This window comes from Rattus norvegicus, chromosome 1 (assembly GCF_021556685.1).
Source record: "Rattus norvegicus strain SHRSP/BbbUtx chromosome 1, alternate assembly SHRSP_T2T, whole genome shotgun sequence".
NCBI lineage: Eukaryota > Metazoa > Chordata > Mammalia > Rodentia > Muridae > Rattus > Rattus norvegicus.
In genome coordinates, this window is record NC_141534.1 from 235,275,609 (window position 1) to 235,290,111 (window position 14,503).

A 14,503-nucleotide genomic window follows, 5' to 3' on the forward strand; every position below is an offset into this window, starting at 1 on the left:
GATGATGGTGATGATGATGATGATGGTGGTGGTGGTGGTGGTGGTGGTGGTGGTGGTGGTGGTGGTGGTGGTGGTGGTGATGGTGATGATGGTGATGATGATGATAAAAGGCCAACTCTAAAATGATAGGCATGACAAACCTGTCTAAGTTGAGGTCCCCCAAAGGAGAGAGACTGATGTATAATGAGCAAGTTGAAAAGGGAGAGAAAGGCTGGCTGGCATGCTGGTTGCCCCCCCCCCTTCCATTCCTTGATTCCCATTTCACTCAGTGTCCTGCTCTTCTTTCCAAAGGAAACTCCCAGGCTCCCTCTGGGTTAAGTCAGTGGGAGGCATCAGCAGGAGAGTACAGGGAGAGAGGACAGAGTCCATTACTTCTCTCTCCCTGCAAGCTCAATCCTCATGCAACTGCCATTTTCACAGCTGCAGAAGTGCACTGGAACTGGGCTCCTTTGATCCTTGCCCTCGATCCTCCTGCCCTAGGGATTCACATCAGTGATTACTGATCACATCGGCCTCCCTATTCTTTTCTGACCTTGAGGGGTTTCCTTAACTTCATTCATGCCTTCACAGGTTCTCTTTGGGAAGCCGCCCTTTTTTGGAATTTTTTGATGATGTGTTGCATGTATATCTGTGAGCAGGTGTGTGCATACAAGCAGAAGACAGAGGAAGGTATCAGCTTTCCTGGAGTTTGACTTACAGGCAGTTGTGAATTGACCAATGTGCTTGCTAGGAACCAAACTCTGGCCCTTTGCTAGAGTAGCTCTGAACCACTAAGCCATCTGTAAAAGCTCTTTTCAGAACACCAGTTCCTTCTAGCCCTCGTTCTGATGGGTGTGAAGATTTCATTGTCATCTATGATAAAGGCTGTCCTGCCTTTTTCCTCTGCTGTTTTACTAGGAGACATGGCCATATTTATCTGCTGAGGCAAAAATGTTCCCACCATTTTGTCTCGAAAGCAATCTATGGAAGCTGAGTGGTCGGCCCTAATTCATCACTATGTGTCTCGTGGCCACGTACATCATGACTGATTCAGGAGACGAAGCAGCACAGATCTGTGGATGTGGCAAGGGTCAAGGTCACCATCCATCAGTAGAAACTCGAATACTTGCAGGATTAACACTGTCTGAATTCCAGGAGCCAGCTGAGCGTGATCAAGATAAGCTACAGTCCATATTTTAGACGGAGGATTGGCAGCCAACCGCAGACTCGGGGGTAAGTGTTTTCATATGTGTTATATGGGACTCCTTATCCCAGCCTCACAGCCAGGCCCAGCTGCACGTTTCTGCTGGCCCATGACCTACCTGTGACCTCCTCAGAGAGTCTTTCTGTAACTACCATTTCTAAGCAAGATGCTCCTTCCTCACCAAGTTTTATGGTACCAAGTTCCTAACTTCATAGCTCACATTCCAATCCGTGTGTCTATATTTTTTTTTCTTTACATGTTATTTTCTGTCTTCCCTGGTAGACGGTGAGTTCTACTGTAGCAGGGGACCACGTCTAGGACATAGAATGTACTTAGAAAATGGTTTCTAATGAATAAATGCAGGACACACAGGTGGCACCAAGAGCCAAAAGAGGGGGGAGGGAGGGTTGACGGTCACTAGTGTGTCACTGTCCTGTTTATACATATGGGCCCTTTGTGGCCTTGTTTGTAGTCAAAACATTCTCATAGCTGGACCCTTTGGATGTCTTCAGGGGTGCTAGCCTCCTGTAAGAGTAGAACTCTCCCTAGTGAGTAGGGCTTGAGCCTGCGTGTTTGCCTTGCTTTGCACAGCTTTCGGCATGGCCCCAAGCACAGATGGGAGCTTCATAAATATAACTGAATGATGATGACACCAGGGATTATTTAGTACCTCATGTGGGTGGAGACGGACCTCGGGCCACAAACATACTTTGAACATGCATTGCTTCTCAAATCATCTGACCCAGAACGTTTTCAACAACCCAGCTCATCTGTGCCACAAACCAGACACATTCAGATGACAGGGTCCCCAAAGAATGCCACTTTCAAAGCTGAAAGTGTATTATTCAGGGGTGAATGGAATCCTTGTCTTAGTGACACTGTGAGAACGGAAGTTAAAGGCAATGAACATCTTTCCTGAAAAGCATCCGCTTTATCTGTGAACAATGAAAAGTTGGGATAACTCGTCAGTTTCAAAGGTGCCCTGCCCATTCTGAAAAACCAAGAGTTAAATTGTCTCTCTCTCAAACGTCCACTGTTACCCCGGCATTTGTGGATACAATCCTATGGTTTCATTTACTTAATAATAACAACAATAATAACAACACGTGATTTTGGAAAACCACAAGAAGACCAACCTGCATTTGTTCACCAGGAAGAAAGGAGCTCATAAAGTGTCCATCACGAGAATCCACAAGGGAGCTACCCGCCAGATCAAATGCCCAAAACAAATCAGCACGTCAGAGCCCCACAGAATTCTGAATCCCAACCAGCAAGCATGAATAATCCTTTTAAACGGTCACTCACGTATCAGAACAGGCCCTTTGTGAATCTCTAAGCAGGACCTCTGGCTTCTGACTGAACAGAGATTTTCTTGGGAAAGTGGATAAAGTGAAATCAAGAGCTCCTGGGACATTTCCACGAGAAAAGAGGACAAATGGTTTCCGTTGCCAGAATGAAACATCCCACTCCTGGCCATGGCTTGGGAAGCTGCTGGCCACCCCACAGGAGAGCTAGGCAATGTTTTCAACTGCTTTGGCTGGTCCCTTCTGGGTCCCTGAGTAAGTGTATCAGGAGATACAGGGTCAAATGCTGCCAGCTTCAGGTTAACTGTGGGACCCAGGACAAGGCTCTTAACTCTCCTGATTTAACACAAAGAGAGGAATGACTGATACAAGTTCTTAAAAAAACAAAAAGCAAAACCAAAAACAAAACAACAACAAACTATTACCAAGATAAGTGAGATAGAAGCAAATTCTGTCCACATTATAAATTTGGGTTTAAGTAGAATCCTGTGGCATAAAGTAAGGTACATAAAAATGCCCAGTATCCTTCCCTTAGGCACCAGAAACATATGGCATTCACTCACACAGATACATACATGCCTGCATGCATACATACATATAAATAAAAATAAAAAACAATAAAAGAATTCTCTTTTTTAAAAAAAAATTCCAACAGGATCAACATGTAACAAGAACCATGAGGATCTGCACTAAAAATTTCAAGTTTATATGTAAGACACTGAAGAAAGGCTACTTAGAAATACATCCATGGACCCCAAGATCCAATATCATTAAAATGTAATCCTCCTCAAACGTCTCCATAGATTCAACACGATCTCAGTCAAGGTCTCAAGGGGCTCTGGTGTGAGCTGACACATCACCCTAAAATGTATGTGGTAATGGAGAGAGCCTACTAGATAGGCATGAACTAATTAGACAAAGAATAAAAACATCAGGAGAATTGACCTGAGTTCAGCGTGGTATGTTTGTAAAGATGAATAGAATAGGATAATAAAAGAGCTGAATATCTCCAGTCAACTTGTAACACTGAAATCAATACTGTTCAGAGGACAGGAAATTCCTGCAAGTAATAGAGTTGAGCAGCTGAGCATGGGAAAAAGATAATCCTCAACTGTTACCTCACAGCACACGTAAAAATGAACCCAAAAGTAAAGACTCAATGGGGGTGACCTTAGCCAAAATGCCCAGCATTGGGGAGGGGGAACTCAAAGAGTCCACCTTCAGTAGATAGACAGGGCCTCAAGGGAAGGGACAGGGTTGCTAACCCACAGTCATAAGCATTCAAAGAAAGACACAGGGAAAGTATCTTTCTGACCTTAAAAGTGTTGGATAGCAATTTCCTCTATGAAACAACCATCCATCTTAGGGGGAAGCTTATTAAGATTCAGGAAATAAATAACTTAATGGCTTCAGGAAGTCCCTGAAACTGATCAGGTTCACTAGGCCCCTCCCTCCCCAAGCATATGTAAGCTTTAAGGTCTGTTGAGAGATTCTCAGATAAGCTGAGCTTTTTAGCCTAAGCTCAGACCAGCCAAGTCACCTGGAAGAAACAGATCAGCCAGCTACTCAAAGAGGCTCAGACCATCTCCAGCCTTCTGAGCTACCTGCAGGCTGTGTAGGGAGTTCTGGTTTCCAACTTTCATGAGTTGTCACCCAAGAAAGAGAGGGCTTTGGGTGATACAGATGTCTTTGAGTCACTTCTGCCCCTGTAAATAACTCCTCACCCCAACTCCTGTAAGAAACCCCAATAAACCTCAGTTCACCAAGTAGGACTTTGGTGGTATCCTGACTTTGTTCTGTCTTGAGTTCCTTCCTGGGGTGAGTAGATGTTCGTCCACATCTCCCAAGAATAGTATCACACAACAAGAGTAAGCAAATATTTCTCAAAGATGTCAAAAGTATTTAGAGTAACAACACAATTAATGAAACATAAGAAAAATTAGCAAACTGAATTTAATAAGAATATAGAACCTCTGACCATCGAAAGACATTATGAAAAGCAGAGGCTGAGAAGATAGTGCAAGTCAGTAAAGTGCATGCCTTGAAGTCAATGCCCCAAATCTCTTGGAAAGCCGGGTGTGATAGCAGACTGGTAATCCCAGCCCTGGGATGGCAGAGACACACAGATCCCTAGACCGCTTGATGATTTCCAGGCCAGTGAGAGACCCTGTCTCAAAACTGAAGCATGAGGGGTGATACCTGGCATTGACCTCTGACCTCCTTATGCACACACATGCACACAAACACACACATGTGCACATCTGTACACACACAGAAGATGGGGGCAAGCTACAGGCAAGGAAAAGACAAGCAATACTGGAGTTGACAAAAGACTGATCCAAAAATATATATTAAAACCTCCACAAATCAATAACACAAAACACAGTAACCCAACTTTAAGTACATGCAAATGCCCTTTGAATGAATACATAATGAAAAATAGTAATGCGTAGCTAGTAAGTTGACAGAATAGTCAAAAATTGTCACTTACGGGGTGGTGAGATTTTAAACTACAATAAAATGATATCTATCACACAATAGCATAGCTACAGTTAAAAGTCTGTCCCAACCCCCAAATATCAGTCAGGATATAAAGCAACTATGACCCCCACATTTCTGAGAAATGCATACATTAGAAAACAGTTTTCAGCTTATTGAATGTACAACTACCCTAAAAAAAAATCAATATCTCTTCTTAGATATTTACCCAGCTGTGATTAGAATATGTCAACAGTAGCAACAACAAAACCCTTAAAAAGCTACCAGCTACAGAGAGCCCAGCTGTCTATCTCAAGCTTTTACATTTCACAGTATACTTTTACATTATAAATGATTGAAAAAATAACACCAGGAGAACATAGCCACAGGATCGAGAAGGAGGAATTCTACAGGACAACCCAACCGACCAGATCTCCAAATATCTCTGCCAAAGGACAGGGACCGTGCTAAGTAAGAGCACCACAGGACACAACCAGAGCCAATATGTGGTGCTGGATGGGAGCTTACTTTGGGAAAAAAAACCTTCAAAATATTTTGGGGACGTTCGGAGGGAATTTAAACGTTGTATGATTTCAGATGACAAAAAATGTATTACTAGAAATTCGAATATTATAAATTGATAAGAAACAGCAGTGTGAACTGTCTGATCTTTTCAGTATTATGCATTATACATTGGTATCGTGTATGTTATTTTACATATTTAATTATATCTGTACAGTACACACACAGAGCAAGACTCACTACAAGGATAAATTCACCTATCGCCATAGACTATCACTCTGGGAACAGTGCGATAGTCTGCCTTCTCATTTGTCTGTGCTTTCTAACTTTCTGCAATGTGCATGCTCTGCTCTTATGAGAGTAAACACTGTTTGAAAACATCAGACACAGGAGCAGGAATCGTAGCTTGGTGGCAGAGAGCTTGCCTAGCATCCTAGGCTCTGGGTTTGATCAAATCCAGGTCCTACTTCCAAGCAGCCCCAGAGTGAACCACCTGTTGTGTGTTCTCTGTCATTTCATTCTTTAAAAAGCAACCTGTAGTGTAGCATCCTGATTTTTACTCAGCAAATAAAGATGAAAGCTGAGTCCCGTACATACTATAATCTGACCTCAAACTCCCTGCTATTTTCATTTTCCACACATATATATTATATACATACATATCTAATATACATATATATGTATTATACCTTCAGATTCAGGAAGACTACACATTTATGAGATATTTACTGTGTTTAATAAAATACATATGGGTGAACAAACATTATCAAATGAAACAAGCCAACAACAAAGAAATCCTTTGAAAGTGAAAGATTCTACTTAAGTGACATCTGGAACAGGCAAGCACCTCTGGTGACAGAAAGCACAATGCCATCCATACCTCACCATAATCTGTGCAAGGATGATACTGTTAGCATCCCCATATTATAGATTTAAAAAGGTAAGACATAGAGATCGAATAAGAAAGAGCCCAGCTCAGACCACTCGAATCTCATGCTGCTATATCACACCATATCCCGGAGTCCCCAGGCTGTGACCAGGCTTGCAATGGAGCAGGGAGAATGATTTCTAGTCACCAACAAACGGGCCTTGGCATCAGAGGTTTACCATGTGCTACATCATAGTAATGTCCCTTCTTACCTGTCCAGGGCCATGCTGGTTGGCATACTCCTCCCAAACCCGCGAACACCCATCTGACGGAAATAAGGAATGCAAGAGAGGTTGGCAGCAATGATGGCGAGGGAGTCTGAGGGACTCACAAAGAAGCCATTTTGGCCAAGGATCATATAACGGTCCTGTGGGAAGGAACGTGTGAAGATTATCACGAAGAAGCATCTGGTCTTCGTACCCAGTTTCCATCATTAACACGAGCCACTTTCCTGCCACTTAAACCACCTAAAACAATTTGAACTGGCCAAAGGAAGTGTGAGAAACCATGTAAATCCCTCAGGGGCCTAGAATCTTGATACAGCTGGAATGCGATCCTCTCTCTTGCTGAGAGGTGTGCACAGCTCCTTCATGCTTCAGTGGCTTCCACAGACTCAATCCCTTCCTCTCCCAACGTGGACTGGAGAGCGGTAGTAACGGATAAATAGCCAGTCTCTTAATGTGGTACTTTCAACGAAGCCAGCAACAAATGAAAATTTATTGCCTGGATTTTTTTTTTTAAGAAATAATTTCTAAATAACATACATCAATCTGAATCTAAGAAAAGCTGTAGCTGTTTCATAGTGTTAGCCAGCAAAGAACTGCAGAGCCACAGCCGAGCCCAGTGCCCCCTACACACGAGCTCCGAGCCCAGCGCCCCATGCACGTGAGCTCCAAACCCAGCGCCCCATGCACACGAGCTCTGAGCCCAGCGCCCCATGCACACGAGCTCCAGATTCTCTGGTTTCTGATGTTTCTTCCATCACACGATGAGAGAGAGGGTCAGCAGACTGGAAACCCTCTCACTTACCCCATCAGCATCAAATGCAGCTCCAAATCCATATTCTCCCCCCTTCATGGCTTCCAGAAGGGTGGTCGCGTATGTCAGGTTTGGGTCCGGGTGCTGCCCTCCGAAGTCTTCTAATGGGACACAGTTTATGGCGGAGTTGGCCGGAGCTCCCAGTTCATCACACAGAACTTTTCTTACATAGGGCCCCATAACTTAAAAAAAAAAAAAAAAAGATAGAGGAGAACATAAAAATACTTGAAGAATACTCTTCTCTGGGTTTTTTTTTCTTTCTGGTAATAAAAAGATAACAATTCACTTAATCGTCCAAAAGAAGAAAAATTTACGCAGTCATTTTTTAGGGTACAATATAAAATAAGAATCCTATCAGTTCCCATTTATTGATCATCTTCCATGTGCCAGACGCTCTGTGGAGCAGATTAAAAGATGTCAATCATCCAAAAAGATGAAATTTTTTCCTCGTGATTTCATAAAACACTGACTTAAAGAAATCAACTATATAATAATGATTTATCAATGCTGCGTTTTGTGTATTAAGCACTCCAACTGAGTATATTAAAAGCACTAAAGGGCACCAGTAATTCCCTTTGCACAACTGTTGTAATGTTGCCAAGTCAGCATGTAGATCCCAGAAGCTTCGAATAAAACCAGGCTCCTCTTGCAAAACCATGAATGCTAAGTAAGAGTAGAAGTACAATGGACCAGATGACCTAACATTGAACCTCCATGTTAAGAACTGAAAGGGTCAGATTAAAGGGGATAACACCTGCATGATGCCTACATTCCTGGGCTCTTCTCTAATAGTGAGGTAAGTCCAATGTAAGAATGATCGGAGAGCTGAGACCAGAAGGGAAGTGTCTAATTGGACTCGACGGCTTAGGAAAACAATAGTCACATGTGAAATTTCCCAGAGAAGGCAGTGTTTTGAGTAGGACTTGAAGGAAGAATATAAATTTGAGAGGGGTACTAGTAGGGGGACCATACAAGTGGAAGCTATTAAAATCAAGGGAGGAGTGAGCCTGTGATAAAATCACCATGTACTCCTACCAGCTGAAATATACATGAGGTCACACCATAAACATCTCTTGTCTTGTGACCTGGTCCCCATGTCCCCTTCTCTAGAGGAAGCATTGGGTTTCTTTTGGAAAGAAACATACCTTTCTCCCAATCAGCCCACATGACCCATATGACTATGCTGTGCTGTAGCTAAATCCCACTGTCCCCATGGCTAGGGAGGTGACCTCCATCTGACAGTCTGTTCCTCAGCCCTCAGCCAGGGTGACTAATTTGAAGATGGACAAACAGTTGGAGCCAGGCAGTGAGACACAAACACAAAAAATTCAGGAAGAGGTAATTGTCTTTTTCCTGGGCCAAATCAGGCCAAGGACTTGAAAGAGCTTTTCCTTGAGCATTAAATCAGCCCAAGAAGAAGTAACAAAACATCCCAACAACAGATCCTCCAAGCAAAGCCTGGGGAGGGTGGGACCCAAGTGTGCTCATGGTCCCAACAGATACTCAGCACGCCAGGCAGCCAATGGTCACCAAAATCTTGCGGAATGCACTAACCAGGAGTCTGAAGTAAACGGCAGAGAGAAACCTCTTCATGCAGGGAGAATGCCTTAAAAATGGTGAACAAGATGGAGCAAAATATCTGAAATAAGAAAGTCTGATATGGGCTGGAGAGATGGCTCGGTGGTTGAGAGCACTGGCTGCTCTTGCAGAGGTCCTGAGTTCAGGTCCCAGCAACCACATGGTGGCTCACGACCATCTGTGGTGAGGTCTGGTGCCCTCTTATGGTGTGTCTGAGGACAGCTATAGTGTACCCATATATAATAAATGAATAAATCTTTTTTAAAAAGTCTGGTATTACAGAGGGCTGCTGGGAATCAGAGACACTGAAGCCGTCACCATTGCTGCTGCTGTGTGTAACAGGAACTGCTTGTTTGGACAACATCTATGTTCTTATGTAACTCAGGATTTATTTACTTTCAGACTCCACAATCCTGCTGCTAGAAATTTTCTCAAAACAAATGGAAACACACACTCCCATAAAGACTTGTTTGTGACTTGCCATGACACCTTTCATTGGAAGTAGTCCAACAGCAGGGCAGGAAGGTTAATTTCTATCAACCAGCAAATAGACAAAACGTGGTACGTCAATGAAATGGAATATTACTCAACAGTCACAAAGAACAAGAAGGGGCGTGTGTGCCTCAAACGCCATTTTACAAAACACTGTGCCGAATGATGTGAAGCAAAAGACTACTGAGTTTGTTCTTCCACTTGTGTGACTTTCAAGAAGAGGCAGAATAACGAAAGCAGAAGAGAGATGAGGAGCTGATAGGAGCGGCTAGGAGAGGTAAAGGGTTGGCTATAAACGTCCAGTAAGAAGCCTGTGGCCTTTGAAAGTTAAAAATTAATAAAGATCTGTGTATTTGTGATATTTCATAACGAGGAAATAAATACTAAAGAAAATCAGTGGAGGGGTTGAAAAAGGTTGACACTGGCAAGTAAGACATTGACTGCAGAAAGGAGTTGGGCAACTACGTTTTCCATGATAACTTTTATTCCACGGTTTATAAAATGTAGCATGAATTTTCAAGGCAAACAGGCAGTCTTGATCTGGTAAAGTAGATATGGTAAAGCCCCAAATTTATTGGTTCGAGTTTTGTTTGCATTTACATCAACAGAAAGTAACTAGAGTCCTAAAATTTTCTAGAACAGTCTATATATCTGAAAACGGAGAGGTCTCCTTAATGGTTCTAAGACACTGCATTTGGACAAAAAAAAAAATACACGGGCTCACCTCCATGCATAGCATCAACACGGATCTTCAGCTGGCTGGGTCCTGTCAGCAAACTCTTGATGGCGTTAAAGTCAAAGATAGTCCGCAGGAGGTTGAGATAGATGTCAACGGGGTCCACAATCTCCACTGGTGATGGGAAAACAGAAGGGGATGTCAGGGAGCATGCCCAGAAATGATCTTTACAGACATAAAAAGAATTACTACCCTAATGTTGGGAAAATCTGATCAAAGTCCCAGCATAACCTGCATGCTACACCAGCAGAGAAACGTGCACTTCCAGACCAAACCTCAAATCATAGCACAACCAAAATGGCTCAGACTTTTCAGATAAGTAAAGGTACAAATAATATCATTCCACATTCTTTTTGCAAAGGAAGAAATGAACCGCTAGAAGAATTTACAAGTTTAGGGTCACGCCTGCCCACATCTTGTCAGCAAACACCTCTCTCTCCCCCAGCTGCACACACACACACACACACACACACACACACACACACACACACACACACCAATGCTAACAAGCAACTCGCATATGCAGTGGTCCTTCCTGTGGAGTTAGCCAAACAATGACTCAGCCGGCGTGAAACAAACACATAAAGGTGTGACCCCAGCTGTGGCCTTCTTTTCCACATTGTTGTGCACACTGGATCCAAGCACAGAACTGGTGCTGAGGGGCATATTCTGACTTTACATGAACCCACTTTCCCACTCAGCCTAGTACCTAATCTCCAGGGGAATGCCAGACCATCTGCCCATGCTCAGGAAACACACAAGCTCTCCAGTGTGTCACTGAGAATCCCAAGCAAACTTTTTTACTTAACTCATGAAAACCCAGCGCACAGAATATGGCACCGTTTTCAAACATCTGTCAGACACAATTAATGCTCAGAAAGTATTCTTCCAAGGAGGAGTAAATATTTAATTTGGGGGAACTAAAATTTTGTCCAGGAAAAAAGTATTGCTTTTTAAATTTATAGTTGCATCCATTCATCTCTTTAAGTGTGTGTGGGGGCACCCGTGTGTGTGTGTGTGTGTGTGTGTGTGTGTGTGTGTGTGTGTGTGTGTGTGCTTTTCACTGTCATATTGCTTCGAAGCTGAAATACTTAAACCTATGTTAAAGGTATTATCAATCAATCTGCAATAAATTTTCAGTACATCCAGATAATCTTTCAGTACATCCAGGTACAATACTTAATATGTGGTATAAATTACCCCTTTGCCTGGTCAAGCACATGTCCCACAATACTTTCCTTACATTTAAGCTGATATATGAATATGCAGTCAAATTTAATTGCTTTTTAAGGAGTACAGACTGTACTTAATCGTCTTCTGAAATGAGGAGACTATTAACTCAGAAAATAATTTAAAATCACTGTTCATGAACTATCCATCTGAAAATGCTTGATTTAATACATCAGGTACTTTAGACATTTTACTTACTCTACAATAAAAGGTGTTTTTGGAAATTTCATTCTGGTTCTTCAATTCTTTGCCTAGGAATATTTGATAATCACGAGAGCAGTTCAAGGAAACAAGACATGCAGGAAACTCAAACACTCTCGTCATCTAACACATGCTCTCAACACCTTAAGGTGAGACACCAAGGACTATTTGTTTTCAGTTAAGTCAAGCACTGCTCGCCACTTAAAACAGTAAGAATACAGCACACAAATTATCTCAAAGGATTATCTCCTAATTATTTTGGGGAACCAGGGGGTTCTTTACCTACTTCCAGAGTACCACCAGCACTTTTTTCTTTTTCTTTTTTCTTTTTTAATTTTTATTATATATTTCTTTACTTACATTTCAAAGGTTATTCCCCTTCCTGGTTTCCTGTCCATAAGCCCCCATTCCCTCCCCACCCCCTCCCTCATACGGGTATTCCCCCTATATATCCCCTTATTGCCCCCCCCCCCATATTCTCCTGCACTGGGAGTCCAACCTTGGCAAGACCAAGGGCTTTCCCTTCCACTGGTGTCCCAACAAGGCTATTCTCTGCTACATATGCAGTTGGAGCCCTGGATCAGTCCATGTATAGTTTTTTGGTAGTTCACCAGCCCTTTTAAAAAGTTGCCCTAGAAACAATGTGGTTATAACAATGGGCTCTCCAAAGACTCAAGTCTTTCAGAAATTATAAAACCTTAAATATGCCCAAAACAATTAAAATACTTATAACTTCTTCTTGGTGGTAACACCCTGAAAGCTCTCACCCATCTTAGAGCCCCTGTCTGTCTAATCATGTATAGTTAGGCATATTTAAATTACTTTGTTAGCTATAACACAGAGGAGGTCTAGTTGTCTACATGAGCACATTTTTGCATGTGTACACCTTTAACAAGATTAATAAAAGTACAAACTTTTCACTGGTGCAAAAGCAGCATAGAAGTTTGGGGGTAACCAATTGCTTTTGGATTAGATTTGAGACCTATTTTGCAAGAGGTAATTAATTCCTGGTACTATAAACCTGGTCAAAAGTCCATAAGCTAGGAGATCATAGGCTGTAGGGAAAATCTATTACTATAAATGGGCATGTTACCAAACTGCCAAATAAGTATTTATATTGTTTATATTTATATTACTAATTGATTCATGTTGCTCTCAAGCTTAGCCCCAGAAGCTTCTTCTGAAGTGGAAAAGAGTTAATATAGGACTCATAACTTGTCCAAGAGTTGATAAGTAATTAATGAGTGCTCAGCCCTAAATAGGATGTCTTTCTCAATCCCCTCTCCTCACAATGTACAGAGAACACTGCAGAAGAGAAGACATAAAGAAAGAGCTGGAGGATGGGGAAGAGTGCTGTTAAGTCCTGTCTTCTGCATATGGCATGGCCATTGTACTTAGGAGCTCACTGCAACTATGCAGGATCGAGCAATGGATTAACCAATGTTCCAACAGGGAAGCACTAATCAGATTCAGTGGTTTAAAATAAACAAGAAGAGCAAAACAAAACAGAGAGAGAGAGAGAGAGAGAGAGAGAGAGAGAGAGAGAGCGCATGAATAAGAGAGGAAGGGAGATGTTAAGAGCCTAGTGTATGGGAGTGATTGGAAGTGATAAGATCAAGAGACATTGATTACATGATCAAGATACATTGATTACATGATCAAGATACATTGATTACATGATCAAGATACATTGATTACATGATCAAGATACATTGTTTACATGATCAAGATACATTGTTTACATGATCAAGATACATTGTTTACATGTATGAAAATATCGAAGAACAAATAATGATACTCTATTGTTTATGTGGGCCCTGTTGCTTCTCCTGAGCATGACAAGGCTTTCAGGAAATGCTCACAAGCAGATAATCAACTCAAAACTTTTCCAGAAAGAAGTAGTATGAGTAGCCCAGTGCTTTTGCCACCAAACAGTCTATTTTAAGCTCTTCTCTGACTTGAAAAATTGTGTGCATAGGTTGGAAAGGTGAATCTAGGAGAACTTATGAGGAGGAGTTGGGAGAGTGAATAGGATAAAAGAACATTCTATGAACGCATAAAATTCTTAAAGAATTAAAAATTTTTATAGCTGTCTCCTGAGAGGCTCCGCCAGAGCCTGACAAATACAGAGACTGATGCTCACAGACAACCATTGAACTGAGAACAGGGTCCCCATTGGAGGAGTTAGAGAAAGGCCTGAAATAGCTGAAGGGGTTGGCAACCCCATAGGAAGAGCAGGGTATGTCAGGATGGGGAGGTGGGAGGGAGTAGGTGGGGGGAGCACCCTCATAGAAGCAAGGAGAGATAGCAGGTTTCTGGAGGGGAAACCAGAAAAGGGGATAACATTTGAAATGTAAATAAAAATATCTGATAAAAGAAAAAAAACACATAAGGAAATTTTTATTTTTTAAAAACCATGTCCCCATGATAGTTCATCTTTTTAGTCTAGATGAATTACTTGTAAAATGAGGACACCATTGGAATGTAAACAGTACCCGATCTTGTAGAGGAACTAAAAGAATAAAAGATAGTCGTCCTATTGCTACTGATGTGCCTTTTGTACAATTTTAATTGAATAAAACGGGGTGAGGTACACATTCTCAGCATGACTCTTGCTACAGTATTCAAACTGAATATGTAAAATAATAAATTATGTTCTTAGTTCTTCTATAGTTTATTCACTCACCCATCTAGTATTCATCGAACTCGTTCTGGTTGTTTTCCATTTTGGGGGACAACACCTCTCTGTGGAGCCCTGGCTAGCTTTCAATTTATGACCCTGCTTCCTCAGTCTCCTGAGTTCTGTGGTTACA

The 14,503-nt window shown here is 42.0% G+C and overlaps 1 protein-coding gene across 2 annotated transcripts in view; it reads right to left on the reverse strand.

Annotated features, from left to right (window-relative positions):
- Positions 1 to 14,503, reverse strand: part of Pgm5 (phosphoglucomutase 5) — a 187,773-nt gene that overhangs the window by 131,260 nt on the left and 42,010 nt on the right. For both annotated transcript variants that reach the window (NM_001191953.3, XM_087588861.1), the window contains 3 exon segments: positions 6,628 to 6,782; positions 7,445 to 7,635; positions 10,248 to 10,373. In NM_001191953.3, coding sequence (NP_001178882.1) covers positions 6,628 to 6,782; positions 7,445 to 7,635; positions 10,248 to 10,373 — 472 coding nt within the window.